This window comes from Daldinia childiae (assembly GCF_008694065.1).
Source record: "Daldinia childiae strain JS-1345 chromosome Unknown Scaffold2, whole genome shotgun sequence".
Classification (NCBI taxonomy): Eukaryota; Fungi; Ascomycota; class Sordariomycetes; order Xylariales; family Hypoxylaceae; genus Daldinia; species Daldinia childiae.
In genome coordinates this window covers 5,035,132-5,060,819 of record NW_022984643.1, presented here as the reverse complement: position 1 = coordinate 5,060,819, position 25,688 = coordinate 5,035,132, and the positions used below count along the sequence as shown (strand labels likewise).

General features: G+C 46.4%; 6 protein-coding genes across 6 annotated transcripts; 3 read left to right on the top strand and 3 right to left on the bottom strand.

The window, feature by feature from the left end:
* Window positions 1-7,820: 7,820 nt before the first annotated feature.
* Window positions 7,821-9,331, top strand: GL218_02267 (uncharacterized protein; the record flags this gene model as incomplete). Its single annotated transcript, XM_033578770.1, has 2 exons — window positions 7,821-8,899; window positions 8,950-9,331. 2 exons carry the CDS (start codon window positions 7,821-7,823, stop codon window positions 9,329-9,331), a joined length of 1,461 nt encoding a protein of 486 aa, XP_033438397.1.
* A 5,462-nt stretch (window positions 9,332-14,793) lies between these two features.
* GL218_02266 (uncharacterized protein) lies at window positions 14,794-16,851 on the bottom strand (the record flags this gene model as incomplete). Its single annotated transcript, XM_033578769.1, has 5 exons — window positions 14,794-15,641; window positions 15,694-15,791; window positions 15,850-16,410; window positions 16,458-16,576; window positions 16,636-16,851. 5 exons carry the CDS (start codon window positions 16,849-16,851, stop codon window positions 14,794-14,796), a joined length of 1,842 nt encoding a protein of 613 aa, XP_033438396.1.
* Window positions 16,852-18,870: 2,019 nt separating this feature from the next.
* Window positions 18,871-20,412, top strand: GL218_02265 (uncharacterized protein; the record flags this gene model as incomplete). Its single annotated transcript, XM_033578768.1, has 5 exons — window positions 18,871-19,428; window positions 19,494-19,577; window positions 19,642-19,777; window positions 19,853-20,211; window positions 20,263-20,412. The coding sequence occupies 5 exons, from the start codon at window positions 18,871-18,873 to the stop codon at window positions 20,410-20,412; spliced, it is 1,287 nt and encodes a 428-aa protein (XP_033438399.1).
* Window positions 20,413-20,564: 152 nt separating this feature from the next.
* GL218_02264 (Decapping nuclease rai1) lies at window positions 20,565-22,166 on the bottom strand (the record flags this gene model as incomplete). The annotated part of the gene is made up of 9 exons (XM_033578767.1): window positions 20,565-20,737; window positions 20,791-21,090; window positions 21,144-21,314; window positions 21,367-21,476; window positions 21,532-21,539; window positions 21,595-21,622; window positions 21,679-21,710; window positions 21,770-22,012; window positions 22,095-22,166. 9 exons carry the CDS (start codon window positions 22,164-22,166, stop codon window positions 20,565-20,567), a joined length of 1,137 nt encoding a protein of 378 aa, XP_033438398.1.
* A 478-nt stretch (window positions 22,167-22,644) lies between these two features.
* GL218_02263 (uncharacterized protein) lies at window positions 22,645-23,276 on the top strand (the record flags this gene model as incomplete). Its single annotated transcript, XM_033578766.1, has 3 exons — window positions 22,645-22,951; window positions 23,035-23,109; window positions 23,176-23,276. The coding sequence occupies 3 exons, from the start codon at window positions 22,645-22,647 to the stop codon at window positions 23,274-23,276; spliced, it is 483 nt and encodes a 160-aa protein (XP_033438393.1).
* A 63-nt stretch (window positions 23,277-23,339) lies between these two features.
* Window positions 23,340-24,424, bottom strand: GL218_02262 (Golgi to ER traffic protein 4; the record flags this gene model as incomplete). Its single annotated transcript, XM_033578765.1, has 2 exons — window positions 23,340-24,006; window positions 24,078-24,424. 2 exons carry the CDS (start codon window positions 24,422-24,424, stop codon window positions 23,340-23,342), a joined length of 1,014 nt encoding a protein of 337 aa, XP_033438392.1.
* Window positions 24,425-25,688: the final 1,264 nt, after the last annotated feature.

Here is a 25,688-nt window from a genome sequence, read left to right as displayed (position 1 = left end):
TTGTCGAGTTCGGATATGTTATTAAAATTAAGAAGGGTCCAGACAGGTTATGCAACCATCATAAGGAATACTAATATGATAACACGGGAGCATAAAACACGGAGCAGTCGTTCTTCATAAGCTGCGTATGCACAACATCCGAGGTTAGTCTAGCCTGTAGATCAATGGGGCCGGCCCGAAGATGCAGACAATGGCTCTTGTGCCGCACAATCGCACAATCCTCCTAAATCCTACAGGGTAGTAAAGAAAAAAAAGAAAAAGAAAGGCGGTGTTGGATCTCCTACATCGCATGTTGACTCTTTTCGTTGCATCTTTTCGTTGGATCAGCCCTGATCTCAACACATGATCCTATGCGGCTGCGCGACACAACGAGATCTCGTGAGGCTTGGTCGTGTGAGTACCTAGATAGGGTATGTAGGTAGGTAGGTATGTATAAGGTATGTATGTATGTATGTAGCGTTCGGTATGTATTGCTGACCTTGCGGATCTGGATGTCGTAAGAAAATAAAGATCCGGAGCCCACCGCAAAGATTGGATTACTTGTCGACTTGTGGATTACTCTAGACTCCTATCGGACACTTTATTTTAAAAAAACCCTACCTTGTCATTCGGTAGGATTTGCTGTATCTACCCGGTTGCGGTTGCGCTGTGGGTAGATTAGAGCCAAAAACCGTTACCATTCACCATAATACCCGTCTTATAATATATTATGTTCCATACTTCGCAGAAGCTAAAAATAGACACCGACGAGTTAACCCCGCGGGCGCCCGCCTTCTCGTCTCCTGTTGCTTAAATGCTTGGTTGCTTGGTTGCTGGTTATTGCTGGTTGCTGAGCCTGTCTTATACATAAGATGGCGTTATGTGTATACACATACATACCCAGACATATATACATTAGGTAGGTATATAGTATGCTAGTATATGCGAAGCGGAAACAATCCCGTTCTAATATCGCAAAATCCGTCGCTATTTGGATGAATGAGACGAGTCCAATACGATACGCCGTAGAGCGCCACAAAACGTGGTCGGCATGAAGGATTTCCCTCGTGCATGTATTAAGACGGCGCAGCGCAGCTAACTCGACTGTCCTGTCAACTGTTCCCCGTATGGATACGCGCTATGAATCATAAAATGTCTGGGCAGACGAAGCCGAGTCAAGATTGAATGGTTATGTGCTGGATCTGGCTGTCAGCAGTTAAACTAGCAAACTGGGCAAGACTCTCCTCGCAGGTGACTGCCGAGGTAGATCGGACCCGGCGCAATACTAGAAATTTGACAATCATAAGATTACGTATATGCGTACGGGATCAGAAGCGATTCGGCTTCTAACGGGAACCGGAGTGTGCCAACAACCCCGACTGATACGTTGCAGCGGCTCCTAACATGATGATGTATGTATGTAATAATATGTCAGCGCATACATAGTAGCTAATAAGCAGCTAAGCAGAAAAATAAGAGACAATTCGGGGTCAATAGCTGGATCTGTCTGGGTATGTGGGCAAGGGTTTTGCGACGGTTGGCGTGGTCGACATGGTTTGTACATAGACTAACCTAAAGGTAAAAAAGGTGAGGGAGGAATTTTTGTCTGGGGCGTGTTGATCCGGTTTATTGGGAAGGCTATTGGTAGAACGTCGGGGTTTGGCCCTGAAAAGGAAAGTGAGAAAATTGAGACCCCTGCTTCCTCGGGTTCGCTTCCCGGGGCTGCTCCGGTCCGTCGAACGGTTCTAAACTTCTAGAAGCCGATAAATCAAGCTTCTATTGGTCCAAGCTCTGCTGATTTACCGATCTCACCCACTCCTTATCTGATTTATACTACCTATAGTACGTACTACGTTGTACTCGAAAGGAAATAAGAAGGAAAAAAAAAATTTATTCTCGGTCACCATCTGCTCACCTACTCGGCCCATTTGAGCTCCATAATCAACCAGATGCACGGTAAGTCCCTTACTCAATAGTCCCCATTAGCAATTTAGCAGTATTGGCGACTACCGAGTAAAGGATCCAATTCCAATGCGAAAATCATGTCACTCCGGCATTAAGTATATGGAACCCCATGGCGAGCTACTATTAAGCTAGGGGACGTACGAAGTACGAGTACATATGATAAGCTAGAGGAATAATATTAGATACTTCTAAGATACTTTTACGCACGGGGCACATGGCGCCGCTCGGCAAGCATCTGCAGCCGCGAAGGAAGCTGGAGCTGAGTGCGACCCAGCCACATGGCCCTGTCTAACAGCCGATCCTCAGTTCTTAACAAGTGGGTTTTATTGCGAACGTCAAGGGAAGATGAGTCCGGGTCCGGGCACTTCCTTCTCCAGGCACCAACTCTTTTTTTACATAGTTACCACTACAGAATTACACTAAACTACCTAACCTAACCTAGGTAGTCAACTTAACTAAACTATCTAATCAGCTAATGTACTTCATCGCTTAACTAGCGTCCGTCTAAGATCCCAGGGCGTCGGGGCACGGATCATAAGAGGGACAGTTGTGCAAATGCCGACGATACTTCAGACGATTTAGAATTTAGACATTAGACCATTTTCCTCACTTTTGGATTAGTCTAAAAGTCAACATACAACGCCATCGCGCATCATTTTCAGCCCAGTCGTGCGTGTCGCCTCTCGCTTACGTGCTATGAGACCCTACGGAAGGATTGCCCAAGCGCCTTACCACTTCTCGCCAGGATAATACTGCTTATTGACCCTTGAAACCCCTCCTTGGATGATAGGATCTATTAAGAGATGAGTAAGAAGTTAGTTTTTGTTCGGTAGTGTTCTCAACTCGTGTCCGACATGGGATGGTGATATGACGATGGTGAAGATCCATGTTTGCTTTCTAAAAAGGGTCAAAAAAAACTTGAGCCGCAATTATTCTTGATTCTGTGTATCACAAGCAACCCAACCTCGGCTTCAGCTTTGTCCAAATGAAATCCTTAATATATAATGACAGGTCAAAGGAGTTACTAGCTCGAGCTTGCTCAGGGGGCAATCACCCTTGATAATTCCGCGACAGAACCTTGCTCTTGCGGGCAGGAAGCGTTGGCCCTTACGTCCGGGGGGCGTCGATCATAGTGTACGGTATGTATCAGGCTAGCCAAGCTCATTGAAATTCGGCACTGCGGATTACTTAGCCACGAGGGTCATTTCGCTAATCTGTACGTGTTCTGCTCGACATGGGCATGACGCGGCGGAGGAAGTTGCATGGGCTGGACGGGATGATGAGACGTGGCTCGATCTTCGAGACTAGATAGATCACTAAGATGACCTCCTAATTAGTGTAGCCTGCCCAGGTGCTAACTCCTAGCTCTTAGCAAAGAAGCTAGCCTAGGCCGCCATCGATTAAATCCGATGGTTTGAAATTTGATGCTAGGTAGGCTCGTGGCTTGCTCGGTTTCTGAATTGCCACGCTAACTTTGATTTGACTGCGCATTTAGGAGATGATGACCTGCAAGTGTCCATTCTTGGGTTTGTCGTATGAGAAAACCTTCTGAGGGCTATCGCGTTGCATCCCCTAGTCTGACCGAGTGCCACCAGGTTTGCTGGCATTGCGATAGGTCATAATGAAAAATTTCCTCCGGCGGTCGGGTTGATCACATGGACATTGTGGCCACTAGAAGAAACGCCGAAATGTTGATTGCTTTAACCCAATCAGCTGGATCGAGTCAATAGGATCACCAGTTCTATGGTCTCGTTGATATCTAGGGAGCATGAAAATAAACCACTTACATACATTACATGCGAGGAGCAATGACATGTATGCCATATGTATGCCGTGGAGTAAGAGACCGCTTTCAGTCTCAAAAAACAAAAAAAGTTGTAGCGAGCTGGGGTAAACCAATTCAGCTTGTGCCCCATCCGTGCTTCCGCCGAGAGCGCGATTTGGTGGCGAGCATGTTCTGTTGACACCTCTGCCAAGTTTTCCACCTAGGCCCCATCGCAGACTTGTGGATAAACCAATGAAAGGGGTCCTGAGCTGTCAATAGAGCTGATTTATGAGGCTCCCAACTCGTTATACCAAGTAGTACAAACAAAATGTGCCGTACCATAGGCGACACAACATGTGCTCAATTACCATAAATTCAAATATTGACGAGTCGATGGATAGATACCCTTGCATGATAATTTTAGTTTGCGACTTAGCTGCCGGTGATAGAAAACAATTGCCGGTCGCAGTTGGGCAGCCTCTAAATTCTAAGATACCTAGCCAAGCCCATACCATCGTCTTATTATTGGAGGGGTATTGTATCTCCACATGTCATCGGCTTTTGTTTTCTTCCCTGGCTGCTTGGTTCTCCGGACTTTTCGGCCGGACTCGATGCCGGCACGTCCAACCATCTACGAATACCGCCGAACTAATACTGTAACTGCCAGATGACAGATGCTTTCTTCCCGTTTCGATAGAGTCGGCAGGTCTGCGACAAGCTTGTTTATAATCTGAAGCAGTAACACAAAGTGACGCGCGACAGTTCAGCAAGGCTTATAAAATAAAATAAAAACGCCATCCGCCTTTCTGCAGCGATCATTACATGTGTGGCGGGGGCATGGAGCAAAAGCCCGGCTTCCTCTTTTCCTACGTAGCCCCATCAGCCCATTCCCTAGAAGGAGAATATTAGCGAATGCAAGTTTCGGGGGGCTCCAAAAAGGACGAAGTGGGATACATAATTTTGCCCAGAGGTCTGGTCCCGTGAGTAGCTTAGGTCCAAAGATCCCGTCTGGCTAGCTCGAGTGATGATGAATTTACCTACTTCCCATGCAACGCATACTACTGTGTATTATACCGCAGTACATCGAGCGGCTCCTCCCACTCGGCCGACAACGAAAGGGCCGGAGGAGGGTTGATAATGTGGAAACTGGTGGGGAACTGTGCATTGTATATCGCCAATGAGTTTCCCAAGACGGCCTAGTACTTCAAGCTATCCAAGATTTTTCTCGGGTGCTGATCGTATAAGCCCTTGCGAAGTTGCAAACTTGATAGATTCAAGCTAGTAGTTAGTCTCCGGAAGTTAGGATTCTTGGGACGACTAGCGTTAATAAGGAGGAGTCTCGAACTCCAGTCATTAATAACCTATACATTAGGCTCTTTCTTGGTGTGTTAGTGCGCGGCTGCAAGCGTCCCGTCTGCAAAAGGACCATGCAGTCGCGAAATCTACCTAGGTAACTAACCCCAACTAACCCTTTCTATGTAGTAGATAGTTGTGACATAGCTCGTGCTATAGATGTTATAGGTGTGCTAGATCTGTACTATGTAGAAAATATAGCTTATTCCATACGCGGTAGATGAAGCCGGTACCAAGCGAGCAGCAGTACGGGGAGAGAGCCTACACTAATAAGAGACTACACTAATATGAGACTAAAATCAAGGGAAGGGAGAAGTACTACCAACTAGTGCACCCAGACCACTGGAATCACACTAGAGTGCTACGTGCCGGCGCACGAGCTCCTTTCGTTACCAATTAGCCGTCATTGGAGTATTAGGAGTATACTATCTTAAGAAGTTGGGCAACTCTCGAAATTACCTACCGCCTACTTTATGTAGATTATGTATCAGCCGTATGTGCATATACGTGGTCTGGAACCCGGGACTTACTATACAGATCTTGGCTTTTGTTCCCTTTCTTCGCTACTAATAACCGACTAAGCGCTAAAGCCCGGTACGAGAAGAGAGAGAAAAAGATTCCTCTAGGATTATATTCGCTATGACCTGTAAGTTTGCGGGTAGCAGGTCGGCGACCTCTATTTTCCTTGTTGGATCTGCCATCTCCTTGAATTGTTTCTAGAATGCGTAAATAGTATGTAGGGAAGCTTGAGGAATGAACCATGGGTATATGAATGACGGTTCTCTTGGGATTCCTGTTCGTTACGACGGTACCCCTCGCTTATGCTTCCTAATTACCCCATATACATATAGCACGTTTCACAAGCATGTAACTCTGATGATAGGTTGACAAACGCGCACTTCGGTAAATCGAGCTAACTACCCAGAAGAGCCAGAAGAGCCAGAAGAGCTAAGAGAGAGCCACGGGAGCAAGAGTACGTACCTCGACCGTACTTCGCGAGCTGCTTACACGGGGGCAGGCACGGGCAACGGGCAACGGGCCAACAACTACGGGGATACATAAAAAGATACGAAGTACTTTGGCTGTATTTGTCGATCAGCTCCGTCCGACTAAAATGTACCGGCCCACATCAAAGTTAACATCATGTCTCTCTTCCCACAATCCATAATCCATAATCCATAATCTGCAATCATAATAAGTAAGAGGTAAGTTGGGTATGTAACAACCACAATACAACCCCTAGACTGCATACGTACACTTTACATACACAATTAATCAGTCAATCAATCAATCAATCAATCAATCAATCAATCAATCAATCAATCTACTTACGGTAGTGCACGGGGGTGTTCTCGCCTTATGATCTATGATCTTCAGGCATCCCTTTAGCTTTATATCGGCGTAACCCCGTAATGACTAGCCTCCTCCTAGCCCTGACCTTGACCCTGACCCTGATCTCACTTATTCCTTTTACCGAATGTGTATTCATACATACTTACCTATATACATAACTACATGCTACTAATACATAGTTAGCGGTACGTATCTACTCTACCCGAGCCGCTGCCCCATATTCTACACTTTTTCTATACGATTAGCTAGCTAAGACTTGGAAAGGCTAGATTATGCCCGGCTAGGTTAGGCATACTCGGCCAATTCGCTCATTATAATTACATACATCCAGTCTCATGTAAGTATGTAAGTGACTAAAACCAACACCATGCCGTCGGAGCCGATACCTAGCCGTCATAAGTGGAAAGAGCACCTCACGGATTTTTGTGACAAGGGGGGGTAACGGTTACCAAGTCGTTCGTTGTACTTGCCATGGGGCAGTGGCCATGGAGGTCTAGGTTTTAGTACATATTATAGTACATACTACATAGGTAGGTATGTAGTTCGCTTGGTAGTCGCTTGGGACTTGGGATCTTAGGATGTACCTACCTAGGTAACATATTATTATTATTACCTTTATTATCATTATCATTATTATTATCATTATTATTCCTACCTAATATTTCCTATGTATTCTTTCAGCAAGGTGACCCCAGACTGAGAGGTAACAAGATTCAAAGCCATCATCTGTGTAACAAAGTCCATGTAGTTACCAGATACATACATACATACAATACCTCATCCTCCCAATCCCTCCTCTCTTCAATAATTGTCTTGCCCTCTCGAATTATATTTCTTCATCGATACGTCCATATTAACTTTATTTTTACTGTATCTGTACATTTATCTGTACATTCAACCTCACTTACAGGCTCACTTACAGGCTCACTTACAATATCGTACATTGGCTAAATTTGACTATCACGCGAGTCGGAAACCTATCGTCCCTTGGCCTGTGTCAGCTTATATAGAATCTGACACTGTTCACCATCTGATCTAGCTATCAAGCACGTAGACCGCTTTCAACATTCCTCACGGACCTAATTAGACGATTAGAAAGCACTCCGGATTGGATAGCAGCACGCTGAATCTGAGCGGCCAATTATCCGGAATTCTGGCCACTCTCAGCGACTCGGCTCGACGACTTACAGCTCAGAGGGTGGGCGTGTGTACTTACCAACTACGCCGCTGGACGACCTTTACCCGGCAGATACCCAAAACAGTCAACTAATTCGGCGTGTATCTTTGATCTCTACCTACGCCGTTCTTTCTTGATTTTGATAGTTTTACTTGCGAACATACAAACAGCTGCTAAATTTTAGCTTGATATGTTGTAAGGAATTATCCAACATCGCATTCCATCTCAATGGGGATACCAGTCAGATTAGAACTTCATCGTCCATCCGCCATTCCTAATACACCTCCTGGCCTGGTCAGCCCAAGCTCATCGACTCTCACACCTAAGATTCTTGAAGAACCATCTTGGACTCCTCCTGCGCCTATTTCTCCTCCCATGTCTAACTATGATCCGAGCACCCGACCAGATATGCCGGCTACCAGAGATTTTGAGGAAAACCAGATGCGAAGAGATCTTAATGGTGCACCTCGACAGCAACTCCCACCTTTAATTAGCTTATTCGGCCCTCCTAACCACCATGTCCGCCCAACACTCTCTCCTCTCCCGGATCGACCAAGCCCGCTTCACAGTGCACACTCTCCTTTGGATAGGCCACACTCAAGGAGTTCCTCTTATTTTCCAAACGTATCTCCTTCCTTGAGCCAGCCTCGCAGCGTCTATGAGCCGAGGCCGGAAACGGAGCGGCCAACACTCCCCTCAGTTGCTTCTCAGTTTCCTGGACCGCTAAGGTCTCCTACGCACGAGTATGGACATTTGCATCGTGCAACGCAAGCCGAGCCTGTTCCGTCTGGAAGGTGGGCGGATTCAAGGCGGGAGTATGTGTTCGAGTCCCGGCCACCAAGTCCCCCTTACAGGCCGGTAAGCGAGCGTATGCCACTCCCTCCTCTAACTCAGCGATTTGGCTATGAATCAAGTCCAATATTCAAGAGGGAAAGTCAAATGCGTCTAGATCCGGCAAGTCGCTCGCCGACTCTAGCGAGCGTAGTTGCACCTGAAGGTGCGCCGGTAAAGGACGGGCTAGGACCTAAGATATGGACGGGAACACACTTTTTGCCTCGATTTGTGAAGCAGGCTGAGGTCCCAGGAGAGGGACTGTGCTATTTCTATGATGATGGAACTCACTGCAAGACGGTCATTGACGGAGAGCCGGTTAATGCCCACTGGGGAGTTACGAAGGCTGGGAAACCGAGGAAACGACTTGCGATAGCTTGTCTCACGTGTCGGGAGAAGAAGATCAAGTGTGACCCTGATTATCCTCGATGTGTTCAATGTGAAAAATTCGGCAGGGTTTGCAAGTTTAAGAACGCGTAAGTCTAGAGAGTTGGTGCTAAATTCCATATACTAACCTTTAACATAGTCCTCGTGGTGGTCACAATACGTCTCCGGTGGCTTCATCGGCTGAGCACGAACTATCTAGGTCGCTTGGATCGCACTCAGGCGCAATAGATTTCGGAAGACCTAGGAGCGCCTCAAGTACGTCAGTCTCGCCGCGTACCACGAAAATGAGCCATCCGTCTCCCGAACTATACCCTGGCTTATCCTCTAAGAGGATGAGGTTTTCGTATGACGACTATCCGCGACAACCACCGCCCCCAACAAGTCGTCCTCCCCCAATGATCCCTATCTCCGAGATCAAACGGGCGCCTAATGGCAGTATGCCATCCTGGCAGCATCACGATTTACCTCGCGATATCCTTTGTCGACCATGGCAAACAGACTCGTATGTATATGCCCTCTAAATAATCACTCAACCACCTGTCTTTTCTCTTTCACATGACTATCAAGAGCATTGTGCTATCTATTCGATTAGCGCTGCTTTAAAATCACACCCAAAATATAATGACCGTAATGCTCATATATCTAATACATAGGAGACCCCATACACGTGTATAGAACTTTTAAATTCTTTCGAGCCGAATAACTTTACCGACGAAGTAACTACACGGCTACGAACTTATTCTGGCTAATCTGAGGATACGTCCGTTCTGTTTGGCAAACATGAAAAGGAAATAGTACCTAATATTAATGGATACGTCAAAAGCGGAGTTGTCTAGGGGCTGGTAGCGTTCACGGCCAGGCTTGTCGGCCTTGGAAAGAGATAACAGGATACTTCAAGAGATTTAAGCGATAAATGTCTAGTTTTGATGCTAATTTGGGGAGTTGACATCAAGAGGTTTATGCTTATTCCTGATCGGCTTGCATTGATTTTCCGGTTCTATTACGATACCCCTCAACGGCGTGGAGGACATGGAAAGGGTACTCAAAACCGTTACCGAGATGTTAATCGGTTGGTGGGGAAGGCGACGATCCCCCTTCAAGCCTTCTTGATTAGGCGGTCTCAAAGCCTCTTAATCCAGGAGTTCCCTATCCGAGCATCTTCAAGGCTTTGATAACATGCTTTCGGGATGGTCCTATTCTACACCACAACTTCCTTCGACAATAGCCGAGTTCATTTACAATAGCGAGCCGTACCGCTACTTTATTGGTACTATGGCGACTTTTACAATATTTCGGCCCTTCAACCGAATATTTACACACAGTTTACTAGATAGCCCATTATTGGTTGGGGTTAGGCAGCATCCTGGCGGGCGTTTTGATTTTGATATGCATGTCTTGAACGGCCTCAAAGCATTTGGAAGGTGGGCACGAGGATGAGATTTGGATATCCTGGTTTTTGCATTGAATGATTCATCTGGCTATTTGGATTAACTGCATGTTGCGCCTCCTTTTTTATTTTTATTTTTATTTTGTTTAGGCCTTACACAGTTGGTTACCAGTTTCATGTCTATTGTTTATAAAGAATACCCTGTACTATACCCCTATTTATGACATTTGAAAGCACATATACGCCGTAGGACTACGTACGGAAAAGGATGGAATAAAGCAAGGAGGCTCAAGGCGGAAGAGTAGGTAGTCAGTCAATAAGGAGGGATGAATAAAAGTTCACTTTGATATAACAGTCATGTGTTACCCTCTACTCAACACTTAGAATTGTGACACTTGAGCCAACAAAACAATACATAGCTTAATACATAGCTCATAAGAAGCCCATTGTGTAACGTGTGTATAACGCACCTTACTCGATTTTGAAGGATCATTCGAGCGTTTTAAGACTAATAAAGGGACTAATAAAGGATGGATTGTGTCACTCGTAGGTAGACAGCACGAGAAGAGCATTGTTGGCCGAGGCTAAGAATCCTGCAATCGCCGCGTGATCCAATCGCATGCCGAAAGCGAGGCATGTCGTTGTTCAGGCAGCGGTTAGATAGCCATCAGATAGCCATCAGATCATAATTCATTTTTCGATGCCACGCGAAAAGTTGACGCCACAGCGGTTCTTTCTTTTTCCCCCTTCCCTCCCTTCTACCCATCCACCCTCCTCTTCGAAGAGGGCTAGTCACGTTTCCTGCAGGGAGCACACCCTTTTGCTTATTTATTCCTAGCAGGATTTTTTTTTAGGGTACGCCCGTGCTTGTTTTCCTCCGTGAGTTGGTGGTTAATATTGGGACTTGACTTATCGGGCGGGAAGAAAGCCAAAACGGGGACCTGGCCCGCTGCTGTAAGCCCCCTTCCCCCTCCCCCCTCCCTCCCCTCCCCGTACGAAATAGACGGAATGGGAAAACTCATAGTCCCACTCGGAGATACGAAACCGGGCTACCAGAACTCGTTACGGCCGGTAGCGCTGCTGGAATCAGGAAAGCTGCGCTGCGAGATGCTGTATGGGGTCATGTCGGGCCATGGGGTATAGGTATGTATGTATGTATGTATGTACGTATTAGAACTTGGAAGATATAGTTGCCTTACACGCGTAGAAGTACATAGGGAGTAGGTAAGGTATATGTATGAGGTATGTATGTATGTATGTATGTCTGTATATAATGGATGGATGTATAGGACGGGACTCACGTACATGACATGTAGGCTGACTGCAGCTTCAAAACCACGTTGCACGATGCTGTCAGCTATTACGCTGCTACGGGGGGAACCTGTATCTCGAAGCCATGCGTGCGCCACACGACACATCTCACGGTAGATGAGAAGAAGGTAGATTGTTGTTGCGCCATCCCCCCGTCTCCTATTCGTTGCCGCACGTTGAATATAGACTATATTATATACGCTACGCCGCCTCCCCCCCCGCCGCGCCCCGTGAGGGCATAGAATTGATTGAATGAATGACTGACTGACTGACTGATTGTCTGTCTGACATATGTTGAGACGGACACACAACATATTCCCGTACGTGTAGTGTAAGTCCTAGACGACGGGACGAGATAGGTTGGGTTGGGTATGCGCCGAAGAACTCCCGCGCAATTGATGACGACAAAACGAAAGGTTATGGATAGGTAACATTGTATTGTATTGTACACACACACACACATGGGAGAGGCGCCTTAACTCCGTGCCCTGCTGGATCTTGGTTTCTGACCCCTTCCCAATCGCAGGGATTCAGATTGCGTGTGTGTGGGTTGATTGATACCTATCCCACGACAACACAACCTCTTACCCCCCCTCCTGAGCTTACGTATGTTAGGTAGAAGTATTGGTTGGTGGGAAAAAAAAACAAAAAACAACAACAGGGCGTATCTCGCCGGGGGCGGGGAGAGACTACATAAGTTAGGTTAGGTAGTTTGTACATTATTTTGTACATTATCAATAATAATCCTATCTTAGGTAGAGACAGATGCCCTTGCCCTACGTCTCCTATCTATCTATTTCCTTAGTTACTTAGTTACCTTTTATATAGTTACATAACTATCTAATATAAGTATAACACATACATAATAACCACTATAATAATAGACTAACTACCTATCTTATGTATAAATTATCTCTTATACATACGGTAGATAGATAGTACGTCACCACCACCAACACCACAACCCCACCATGCACTACCGCGCGCCCCAGAAATAAAGATGAATAAAATAAAAAATAAAAAAAAACCATCGCATAGTAAGTACTATATAAGTATGTGGGTATATGGGTATATGAGTATATGAGAGGTAGCTAATGTATGTATACATACATAAAAGCAACCGAGCAGGTATATTATATTACATACATACCTATGTACGGATCCGTACAGCCAGCCCAAATCGAAATAAAAATAAAATATCGCGAAACCAACCAGCCTATGTTAGGAGGTAGGGTTGCACCGTGGAGACCCAGGGGACTGGTCGCCCGTGGGTACGTACTACTACTAGTGTAGATGGATATCTACCTAGGTATATACCATGTATATACCATATATGTAGCGTGGTTGTATATATGGAGGTAGGTAGTAGTATTATACTAGTGAGGTAGTGTTCGATATTGACTTACTACATGTGTGTATCGGTATATAGGTTAGGTATGTAACATACTAACTAACTAACTAACTAACTAACTAGGTACCTAACCTACCTAGTATATATGTATGTACCTCGGTACTTGGCAATCCCAAGCGGGACTTCGAGCCGGCGGTGCGGGTTTTGGTGGTGTGCATGTCCATATGTACCTAATGTATTTACATACTATTATCATGTACATACTATTATTTACATACGCTACGCTACGCTACGGAAGGGAAAAGGGTCCACGCCAAAAAGCACAAAGGGTCCCCGTAGCTAAAACAGCCTCGTATCTATACTACACTACATTACACTTTAGACTGCATTTCTACAGATAGGTAGGTTAGATATAGACATGTGTGTATGTATAAGTCAAATAAGTCAATAATCAACGTAGACCAGCCCTCCAAGGCCCACAATGTCCATCTCTTTGTGGTATACTCTGCGCCGGCCCGTCGTTATCATCATCGTCATCATCGTCCCCATATCTTTATCTGCTCGTTACGAGGAAATTGTTGCATTTTGCCCTGTCCGTGGACCGTAGGTACCTTGCTCGCTAACTTGCTCGCTAACTCGCTTGTTCTATTACCTTTTCTCGCCTCGGCTCGACTACTATGTACCATCTATATACTTAGCTAAACTCATAGCTCCCGACCGGGAATAGCTTCTTCGTAATATAATATAATATAATACACAAATAAGCAGGTATTAATAAAATCGTAAAAAGAGTATTCACGTGGCCGGCGCCGCCCGGAAGAAGAAATTCATATATCTATTCTCTTTGCTTTTCCCCTTCTGCTTTTCGGCTGGCGTTCCGAACCCCATCGCCGTGTCTTACTTTTCACACCTCACCCACCTGACCTGCGTGACATTGACAACGCCGCCTGCCTGGTTGGCTAGCCAAGAGCCAGCTCTAGCTCTCTCGCCGCTTGCTGCTTGCTGCTTGTCTAAGTGCTTACATACCTCTACATAAACACGCCCATACATACAGTTAAAGCTCGGCAGACAAGGCCAGACCCCATCTTCTATATATCCAGTCAGCCCAATGAGGAAGGTTCCGATCTCTTTCTTTTTTCTCTGCTTTGTCAATACTTGCTCAAAAGTGTCCACCAACGTGAAGGAGAGAGAGAGAAAGAGCAAGTAAAGAGGTAGTGGATAGATAGATATCAAATCAGATTGCAAACCAAGTATACCAACGTAATATCAAATACGGCATATCGTAAACGCCTCAAGCCCCATCTCCGGCTTCGTATGACAACCCCAATCCACCAATACGAGATCTCGGTACTATTACGCTGGTGAGCGCAGGTGAGCTGCATAAGATATCTTGGCTCTCTTACCCACGCCGGAGCCCTCGAGGCATCGATCCGTCGGAATAGACTCGAAACGGAGCGGCTCTTGTATGCTGAGTAACGTTGATCCCGTCATACCTACGTATATACCTTATCCTCCACTACCGGCCTCCACACTATGTACATAACATAACACAACTTCACTATACATGATGGGGGTGTCTTGCACGTATGCACTGCACTGCACTGTATGGAGATCCCACTCGCGTCGGAACTTGTAAAAGAGAAAGAAATAAAGAAAAAAAAAATACAAAAGTGGCTTATCACAGACAACCTATCAAACACGAGAGGGTATATTGTCATCAGCCGTCTGAACTGGCCAACGAGAAAAGTAACAATCGCTCCCCTTGTGACCTGGCCTGGCCTAACCTGACCAGCGAAACGCCCAGCATCGATATCGCCCGCCTACCCGTACGATCCCACGATGCAATGCTATAGTATTATACATAAACGCCTTTGCCTTTGCCTTAACCTCCTCCAACGGACCCGGATTTACTGTGCCCGCTGCTACCCCCAACTTCAGGCCGAGCCCTCCTGGCCCATCATATTAAAGGCCTGCCGTGCATATTGCGTCGCATCACCCCACGCCTTCTGCGCGTCGAGGGCCTGTCCCTGAACATCAAAGCTCTGGGCAAGCATGCCGTCTGCCACACTCATCCACAGCGTATTACCGCTCCTCTTCGCCTGATTCGAAGCCGCCTTCGCGCTCTTTAGGGCCTGGTCACCCACGATGTTCTGGAAGAGCTTGGCACGCATGACGTTGAGCGCTATCGACAACGTATGTACGTTACCTAAGGACTGGGCGCTATTCAATGCCGTAGATATATGCATCTTGACTGCTGTCATCGGGATGGGCGGGTTCGTCTGGACCGCCGCTAGCACAAGATTGTACGATGTGCGGATCTCCACGTTAGGGTGATCGCTACAGAGCGGACGGAGTTGCTCCAGGAGCTCAATTGTTAATCGGTCGTTTCTGTAATCGGGGTGCTGCATGATCCAGATCCGGTTGAAGGTCGCCAGTAGCGACACGTCAACTTCGGCTGCTTTTCGATTTCCGCTTCTTCCGCTGTCGTTGTCCAGGCTAAAGATGGGGTTGCCGAAAATTGAGTTGGCGGTTTTTAAATCGCCAGTCCCTTGATGGTACACTCCTGCAAGATATGTCGAGTATAGCACGACAATAGCCCCAAGAGGTGGCTTAACCATATCCTCTAATTTTGCCACGCATTTCTTAACCTCTGGCCATCGAGTGTGGGTTGCAAAGTGCAGACCTTGGAGGATGTAGAGATAACACATCCATTCTCTTTGCCAATCCGCTTTTGTAACAGCGTCCGCTAACGAATTTGGTAGCCCCTGTAGTCTAACGCCATCTACAGTAAAAAGTTAGAAACCGTAGTGAAACATTCTACCAGAACGACTTACTCTTTTGCAGTTGGGTTATGGCCTCTTCCCAAAGTCTAAATATTCTCTTGTCATTGCGAGGAGATTGGTACAAGAGCGCAAGGCCGCTATACGTATATCTAAAGCTACTATTAGTAGATAATAATATGATGATGAAAAGGGCGGGGTTTTTCTTACGTGACATTGTAAGCTTCTAATTTGCTCCAGAACGACATGACTAGATAGTCGTAGAAACCATTATCTGGTCCAGGCCTCAATATAGCCGCCGTATCATGGCTGATTGTCATTATATTGCTATTCCGAATGGGCAGAAGGAGTTGCGATTCTATGGGATGCCAAGAGTTGTCGTTCATGTAAGTGTCCATGTGATCCTGTAGATTTTTCAATTTCTGCATGATTACCTGGACCGACTTTTGGTGTAAACTACAGGCGAGATCTAGCATGAGGGCTAAAGCATCGAGTTGCGGTATGCGAACCGAATCCTCGAACTGATACTTTAGGGCTTGAGCAATACAGGCTTGTACACGAACTATGGCGTCGTCCTTCATAGTCTTGAGAAGACTGAGGCCCTCAAGTAATGAGGCCACCACAAAGATAGCATGTTCGTTCCTCTGGCTAGCTAGATTGGCAATGGCTTTTAGGTTATCGAGTGCGTGCGTCTCGGCAGGGTTAGCAGACTGGAGGTACATGGAAGTTTTAAGGAAGCGAAAAGCGTAAATCCAATGGTAATGTTTCACCCTGCTGCGAGTTAGAAGACATGCTTGCAGCGGTGAGGGAGCACGTACACTTCAGCATCCCTTATCCGGCCGTCTACAGCAATCATAGCTGCCTTTACTTTCTGCTGCGAGAAGAGTAATTTGATCTGAAGAAAGTGCATGGCATACTTTAGGTCGACAAATCGATTCTATATAGGTAGTCAGCGGATGACCGAGGCTTATCGAGGGTTACTAAGTGTCATTTTACTCTTTCACAAAGCGTGATACCCTTAGTCAGGGCAGTCTCAGCCTCCATCACATTGTTTGTTTCCTCGGACAATATACTGGCATATCGGAATCGTATTCTAGCTTCCAACCGCGGTGCCAATTTTGGACTCTCTAAAACAGCTTCGAGACAGCCTAATCCTGTCGCGACAAGCTTCTGATACTCGTTCAGGCTCTGAGTATCGATATTATCTACCATAGACACGGTAGATGCCCGTGCTTTGCTGAAGTATTCTTCTGCGATACATATTAAGAGGGAATTGGTATCGGCATGGTGTGGTAAGAGCCCTGGCGTCAGAGCAGGCGACCTTGTCGATCCAACACTAGGACTCCTCGCAATGCCGTGACTACTAAGCCGAGGACTTGCGGATATAGGACTGGCACGTTGATCTATTCGGGTGCCTGTACTCATATGTCTATTACCAGGATGTGGCACAAACTGTGGCGGTAACTGAGGAGACTGGGCGGTAACAGGAGAACCGACGTGTCGGGGTATGGGTGATTGGTATTGCCGTTGGTACTGCTGCTGTTGGTGCTGCTGATGCTGTTGATGTTGATGAGGGTGTTGGTGCTGAAACTGGTACTGTTGTTGTGGTTGTGATTGATGCTGGGGTTGGTGTTGAGGATGAGGCATACCCTGAGGCGGTACCGGTGTCATCGGCGTCATCTGCGGCGGCGGTGGGGTCTGATAGGACGGCGAATGCATCGGCATCGGCGGCGGCATGTGCTGCCAATCTGGCTGTTGGACATATTGGCGTTGGGGAGTAGTATGTTGGGCGGGGTGTGGCATGTTATGCAAATTTACGCCGTTCTGCGGTGAAGGTTGGATAGGCCGCTGATCGAGGGAGGGGTCGTACGAATGGAACTGGTAGTTCGCATTTTGCGATTGCTGTTGCTGTTGCGGGTGCGGGTGCGCATTGTACTGGTGAGGATGTTGCTGTGGTTGCTGTGGTTGTTGTGGATGCGGTTGAGGCGGATAAGGTGTCGAAGCGAAAACGGGATTTTGATAAGGCTGCTGAAACTGCGGGTTACTCCAGGCGTCATAGCCATTGTTCATGGCCTGGGGATATTGAGTTTGCTGGCCATTGAACCCCGAGCCTTGACCATGGGGCATCGAGCCGCGATATGTCATAATTTCATTGCACTACGCGCTATACAAACCCATCCCTATGTTATATAGGGACACAATTATATTACGTTGAAATCGGTAATTGTTGGTTTGTAGGGTTGATATCTTACACCGGTAGATATTGTTCGAGATGGTTAATAGTAGAAGATCAGCTCCAAGCGCGCGCCGCGACGTTGTAAGTCCTAGAGTAACGTCACGTGATTGTCAAAGAGTTAAACTTGACTGACGTAGATTAGGTACTTTATCTTATCGTCATCTTATCTAAGTGCCTATAGTTAAGGTAACTATCTGAATACATACAATTTAGTTAGGTACCTACCTACCTAGGTAGTTACTGTAACTAGGTACATATGTAGTACCTAGTCAACTCTTTGTAAACGTTCATAAGTTTCCCTCTCATTAAACTTGACGTAAGGGATTATCATAAGCTTCCGTGAAGAGATTAGATGCTGTGTGGGATCGGTGGTCCTCGGGCCTTGCACATGCACAACTTATTGACCACATATGTACAGTTCCACCAGTCTATTAGTATAGGTACCTCTTAAGGTATCATCGTCCGCTGCCAGGAATCTCCGATAAGATTTAGTTGCGGCTCAAAAAGTCAATTCAACAAAAAAAAAAAAGGGACTTGGATGCTATTTTCAGAACACTAAAAGATATTTAGGTACTTACTAAATGTATTATAAGTTTTCTTGATATACCAATATGGACTTACCCAGTCCATACAACGCTTTAACTGCATACCTGGTTGATTTCCCCTTCACTGTGCCTAGGTCTCGGGCGACGACATACTCGAGTAGGACCACTGTTGCCCAATGCGGTATGAACCGAGGTAAGTGGAGGGCGACAGTAACACCGAATTGCCCCTGGACGATATTATTCTAATAACGGGGCCTTCTCATCCATTTTGCCATCTTCACGTTATATACCAACCCATTCCATATCTTTAGATCAATTCTCACAGATATATCTTTCCAATTCGGCTAAGACGAGATCATAATATATATATAATCTAGTTATAATCCCCATTGAGCCCTAAACAAAAACCAATCCCTTCCCGGACTAAGACGGAGTGTACTAGCGGTCAAAATGGATTGGTTCGGACGGGCCAGTATCAACTTCACAACGTCGCCAAAATCTCTCGGTCTGAAGGAGAAAGACGGCAAAGAGACGGACTTGCTCAAAGTATGCAAGTCCACAGTCCCGTCATGCCAGCTAAACCCGTTACTCTTCAACGGGCACGCCCAGACGATGTGGACGGCCGCCAAAGCCCACGGCCCGCCGCTACACTACAAGCGGAAGATCTTCGAGGCAGACCACGCTGAGTTCAACGGCAGTTTTGTCGTGGATTTCGCTGTGACGGATCCCTCGCTTAAGGAGGAGGCTGATGAGACTCTGCCCCCGCGGACGGCGTATTTCACCGAGGACGAGCTCTCGACTCTAGGGTCGGACGATGATAGGCCTATGCTTGTCATTCTCCACGGCTTGTCAGGTGGCTCGCATGAGGTGTACCTCAGATATGCTATTGCACCGTTGATTGACAGTGGGAAGTGGGAGGCCTGTGTCGTCACTTCGAGGGGTTGTGCTAACAGTAAGATTACTACGGGATTGCTCTACAACGCGCGTGCTACCTGGGATGTTAGACAAGTAAGCCACTCCCCCAATCACCACATATACCTATTGGCTATCTACTCATATTGACGTATATATAGACTATCAAATGGCTCACAAAAACATATCCTAACCGGCCCCTATTCGGCCTAGGCTTCTCACTCGGGGCCTGCATTCTCACAAACGTAAGCCACCGACCACAAACGAGAAAGAACCACTTCAAAGAAAGTCATATTGACCCATTTTCAGTATCTCGGCGAAGAAGGCTCCGCAACCCCTCTCAAAGCTGCCGTCGTAGTAGCTAACCCCTGGGCTCTACACATATCATCCAAGATGCTTCAAAGCTCATTTATCGGACACCACATATACCAACGCGTTCTCGGCGGTAAGTACCTACTCCCCCTTTTCTCTTCCTCTTCCCTAAATACCAAAACCAAACCAAAACTAAACCCCACCCCAGACTCAATGAGAGCCCTCTCATCGCGGCATAAGGAAGAGCTTGACAAGTACACCAATATCGACACAGACCACCTACTCAGCCTCAAGTACCTCTATGAATTCGACAGAGCTTATCAGTGCCCTACGTGGGGGTACCCTACAGAAGAGGCGTACTATAGAGACGCGTCGAGCTCAGACTCGTTGCTAGCCGTACGAATCCCGCTTCTCGCACTCAACGCCGAAGACGACCCGATTGCCTCGCGACTAGCACTTCCGTACGCCGAGGCGTCGACGAATCCGTACACGGTGCTGTGTACGACTTCGCTTGGTGGGCACTTGGGGTGGTTCGAAATTGGCGGAGGGCGATGGCATGGAAAGCCCGTGAGTTATTTCAGTCCTCACCCTCGCGTCAGGTTTTACTAACGCCTATAGGTTTGTAATTTCCTCAATCATATGGCATTTGAGGTAGACTTAAACAGCATAAACGACTACGCCTACGGAGAACGAACTTACGGAAATCCTAAACATGGAACTAGTTATGATCCCACACGACGTAAGATGCACGTAAAACTCAACCGATAAGCGAGTTCTAGATGTATGTGATATAGGGTATATGATAGAGGGTTAAGATTGCATAGATTTATGATTGGGTATCTAGAGAGGAGCTGGCGTTATAGATGACATAGATCCATATCCCACCGAGCTCTAGCAGAGCTTGTTAGATAGAAATCCGTTTAGGAACTACCGCTGCCGCTGTTGAGACTTAGTTTTATGCGCCAATTTATGAACTCGTCTGTAAGAATCATTCCGTGCCCAACTTCCTCGACTTTGAATACCTCAATAGCCCCGGAACGGGGTTGTCTCCTTATTCTCCAGACACCCTCATCGTTGATAGTGTTTCTCAGCCCTATAATCACATTAGCATATATGATGACCGTGTGTATGTCTAGTCGGTCTTACACTCCAGGAAGGCGCTGGCGAAATTGATACACGCATTTGCGTTCCAGCTTCTAACCCCTCGCTTCGCAGCCGTCTCAGGGATCTTAGCCGTCTGAATCTCTTCAAGCTTCGTGAGAATCCCTTGCTGAGAACGGAACCCCACGATTATCTTCGGTACGCCAAGTAGGAAGGATTGAATCCAGAACTTCATGAGCTTTCGCTCGAAGTTCTGCATGCTTCTGTTATCACGAATTTCGACACTAGTCTTCAACTCGATCCAGTTGATTGGTGCACCTTTCTCTTTTGGCTTGGAGTCCCAGACTAAATGCCCCTCGTGAGTATGTTTTAAACCTGATGCGAAGGTAAAGACTTACTGGCATCGACCTCCCCTCCTAGACACAAGATCGTCTTGCCAATCCCGGTGCGAACTACAGAGCAATACTGAGCTTTATTATTGACGATTTTCTCGTCTCTATTCTCAATGGTTTCTCTATTGACCTCCCCCCAGGGACGCGGAAGACAAGACAGTGTCTCGAATTTGTAACCTATAACAGAGTAAGCTAACGTGAGACCTTAAATAGAGATTGCTTCCATTACCCCAGTATGTCATGACATCTGGCGAGAACTGCTGCCCCCGCCGCGACTGTTGTTGCTGATGCTGCTCTTGTTGCTTAGCTTGACCATAAGCAAAATTCTCTTCGATGAAGCTGTTGTGCTAGTAGATTAGCGGAAATACCGCCGGTGATATTCTTTCAAGCATACATGCAATCCTTCAGCAAATAATTAGCTTATATTATATCACAGGAGGATATTCGGATCGCTCACTTGGTAAAGGGTAGCATTCATCTCGAAGCTAGATAGATACTACGTTAGAATTCGAAGGGTAACATCACTTATAAGTTTACGTACCCATCCCGATCATCGAAGGGTGCCGACATGATCTATGAGAGTTAGCTGAAATTTCCTAGTGAGTATATAGCCAGTCGTGCCTAAAGCGTACCTTGGTCATCATACCGCGCCAAGTAACGACTTGCGCATCAATCTTCTTTCCTTCCTCTTCTTCATGAGCCATGATCGTCTTGAGAAGACTATCGATATGCTCATCCTTGGAGTTGTCATGCTTATCAAATTGATCGAAGCCTTTAGATAGATCGGCCCCGAGAGTGGGAGGATAGTACCACTGCATTGATCGATCATCTAGATGAAACTCGTGCTTGTCATCGTAGGAGAAGCATGCTATTTCCTATAATAAGAAGTTTAGTTGTTGGTGATGACTCCCAAGCATATAAGTGTTATAGTCGCATAACTAGTGGAAGTATACATACCTTAGGTCTCTTTACAGCTTCGCTTTCACCGTTGAAACGGCCGGTGGGATGAATATTGAAAGCGTTTGCCATGGTAGGGAGTACCACGGTATAATGTGCTATGCCAATCCTTGAGGGTCTAATGGAGAACTGTATTTTAATATTGATAATAATAGAAGGTAGTTTATAGGAATGGAAAGCCAAGGCCTTCATTAGAGAATATAATATCAAAGGTAGAATATCAAAGGTAGGAGCTTTAAATCGAGAAGGTAACAAACGCCCATGCCACTTATAACAAGGTTACCCCACAATGCCCAAGCTAGGTACCTAAGGTTAGACAGGGGTAGCTAATAATGGAACCTGGTCCCTGCTTTAACATTGTTTCTTGTCGAATGTCAACATATGATAAGATAACTACCATTTTAGCCATTGTTTCTTCAGCAATATAATAACCATAAACCATACAAAGTACTTTAAGTGCCATCAGCATAATTAATATTGCTTTTCTCTTCTACTCTTCTAATTACGATCAAATAAACAAGACACTTCATCCTTAATTAGGCAATTAGACATGGTTGACCGTCCACCCCCTCACGCTCGCCCGGGCACTAACAGAACCGCGCGCACGAATACAGCGGGCATACGGCGCAACCTATTCCAAAGCCAACTCACTCGCCGCCCAACACCCACGACTTCCTCCCAGTCTTCTAATAACTCCGCTGAGACATTACGTCTTGCGGACGTCGAGGTGCTATCCGATACCTCTGACATCGTTGTCCGCGACAAGAACGGCGAATTCGACGTTGGTGATCCGCCTACACCCCCTCTAGACGACTCGGAGGAAGGCGGCGCATTGGATGATGCGCAGGAGAGCGAGCGTACGTAGAATACTATATTGGCCCTATCAGGTTGGTAGGGTAGTTTCTTGTGATGTGCGGCTACTGACGCATCGTATCTACAGGCGAGAGGCAAAGATTGGCAGAAGCAGTCAAGCACTACCAAATAAACCACAACCGCGCTCCAGCGCAACCCGAAGGTAAGACTATGCGAATAGCCTCTAAGCGAACATCCTCCAAGTTTACGTAATGCTAACAAGAAATAGAGGTCCTAGAGACACTCCGAGCCAGCATGAGAGCCAAAGTAGCAGCCCTAGCCGAAGACAACTGGATGTACGAGCCAGAAGAGCAGCATCGGCCGCAATGACATTCATCGTGAATACCTAGCTACGACAATTATACGGCTATCGGGTCCAAGCAGTTATCTAATTTAATCTAATCCCTCAGCAGCCGGCATCGACGTAGGACCCTTCAAAGCCGGCCTCTTCGCGCCTCCACCCGCCGCAGCACCACCCCCACCACTGCCGCCAAAGAAGCCGCTCATCATGTCCATCAGCGGGTTGCTCTGTCGCGGCTTCTGGATACCGAAGTACATCTCGGCGATTATCTCCAAGGATTCGTGCCATGACTCGACTTCGGCTAAGAGAGTAGAATATTTGCTGTGCAGTTGTTTGTATAAGTCCGGATTCGCTCGCTGGACCGCGAGTAGTAGGAGCCCTAGGAAATTAAGGAGGGGTATGCTGGGGTACACCCGAATGTCGGCGCTATTGCTACTGACATCCTGGACGTTAAGTTGGCCTTGCTTGTCCTGGCTGAGGGCACTAGTGAATAGTCGGTAGCATGCATTCGCTGATCGGACGTTTCCCGTGAGAAGATACGGCAGCACTCCCCGCGCGGCATATAAAGCGGCTGTATGTGCGTCGTCCTCCTTAAACCATTCGTATTCTAAGCGAGCCAACACTTCGGCCGAGTCCTTCGTTCCAAGAAGTAGATGTCTCTCTGCATCGTACGGTTCGTGCTCTTCCGCATATAGCGAGCCCGCAACATGATGCAGCTCGGGGTCGCCCGCGGGGTACTCGCCGAATTTGGAAGACCATCTAGACAGACATTAGTTAGTATAGTAGACAGCTTAACGCAATACTTAGGTAGTCAAACAAGCACAACGCACGTTATGATCTCCCCAATATACTTCTTGCGCGTGGGTTCTTCGCTGTCGAACAAACGCAAACACGTGAGCAATCGGCCCTTGGTAACAGCATCGGGCTTCAGTTCCGCTTGTTTGTATATATCGACCAGCAGCACGCAGAGATCGCCACCGCTGCCGCCCTGGCCCGCCTTCAGAAGCGACTGTGCAACATTGTAGAGTATATTTATAGCGGCATCCCAGTTTGCGGCTTTGGTGTATCGAGCTGCTACGACGCGAGTCTGCTGCTGGGCTTCGTAGAACTGCCCCTCACTGATCCGCTGCTGCAGGCGAGCAATGATCTTCTCGATCTTGTCGCCTTTGGCGTTCATGATTTAAGTACGATATGTATCGTAGAGAATGCAGGAAGTCGAAATACGTGGTAGAGAAGTATGTGGGGGAGTGAGGTTAAGGAAAAGAGAAGCTGGTAGAATACATCGTGACGTTTAAGTTAGGTACCTCATGGTGGAACTTGAGTGCTAAGATTAACCCTTGAAAGACCTGGGACGCCCGACTTGTGGCCTAAGCTCTTTAGGTAGCTTTGCCCCGCGGATAGATCTAAGTGGCTGGTGTAAGTTGAGCCACCATTGTTAGTACATAGAGCTTATTGAGGTCTTTTTAAATATCCTGTTCCAACTTATATGAGTTAAGTATGAGTTAAGCTATGAGTATGATTTCTCTATTTTCATATGTATAGAATCAAAATGAAACGATTAGATCTTATATTAGGTAGTTACATTATATATAAAAACCACAAACCAGAAACCAACAAAAATAATCCCAAAAATAATCCCAAAATCTAGGGTAAAAAAAGAGAGGGAAAAAGACTAAAAAAATAGAGTTGGTCTCCAATGGGCGTCAATCGTTAGATTGCACTAACCGTGAATCGAACACGGGGCCAGAGTAAGTATCTTCAAAGATGGGAAACTCCGAGGTTACCACTACCCCATTAGTGCCTATGACGAACGATATGCTTTATCATCTTAAGTAACATGCTCCATAATCCACATTCTTTTTTCCTCCCTTGTCTCACCCTCCTCTCAAGTATAGGTAGTCAGGATTTGGTCATGTAATAGGAAAACAGGAAGTAAGCCTATAAGAACAGCATATATTGCTGTTTATACCTAATTTCGATAATGTGAACTTCGCTTGCGCTTCTAAGGATATATATCTGAGCATATGAGTATACATATTTACGTGATAATGTGACTGCATATGTACATACCTAACCTATACGCCGTATTCAGGGTTGCCAAGTACGGATTCATGTGTATCAACCCGTCTATGACTCCTCGCAACTAAGGTATAAGTATTCATTCATTCCTGTCTCGAAATCGTAGTTTATGTTCATCAGAATGAAAACTATCATTCATTCACTTGCCATATATCATCAAAATTCTTTTTTTATCTCATAATGTTTACTGGTCGCTTTATTACAACAGCCCACAGTAGCGCGAGCGCTGTAAGAGGACGCATTGCGTATTCTTACAGACCCACATTTAACTCGCATCTATCAAACCAATCAACTCAAATTGTCGCTTCCACCAAGTTCTCGACTTCGAGTTCCGGTCTTTCAACTAAAAAACCTGCCAACAA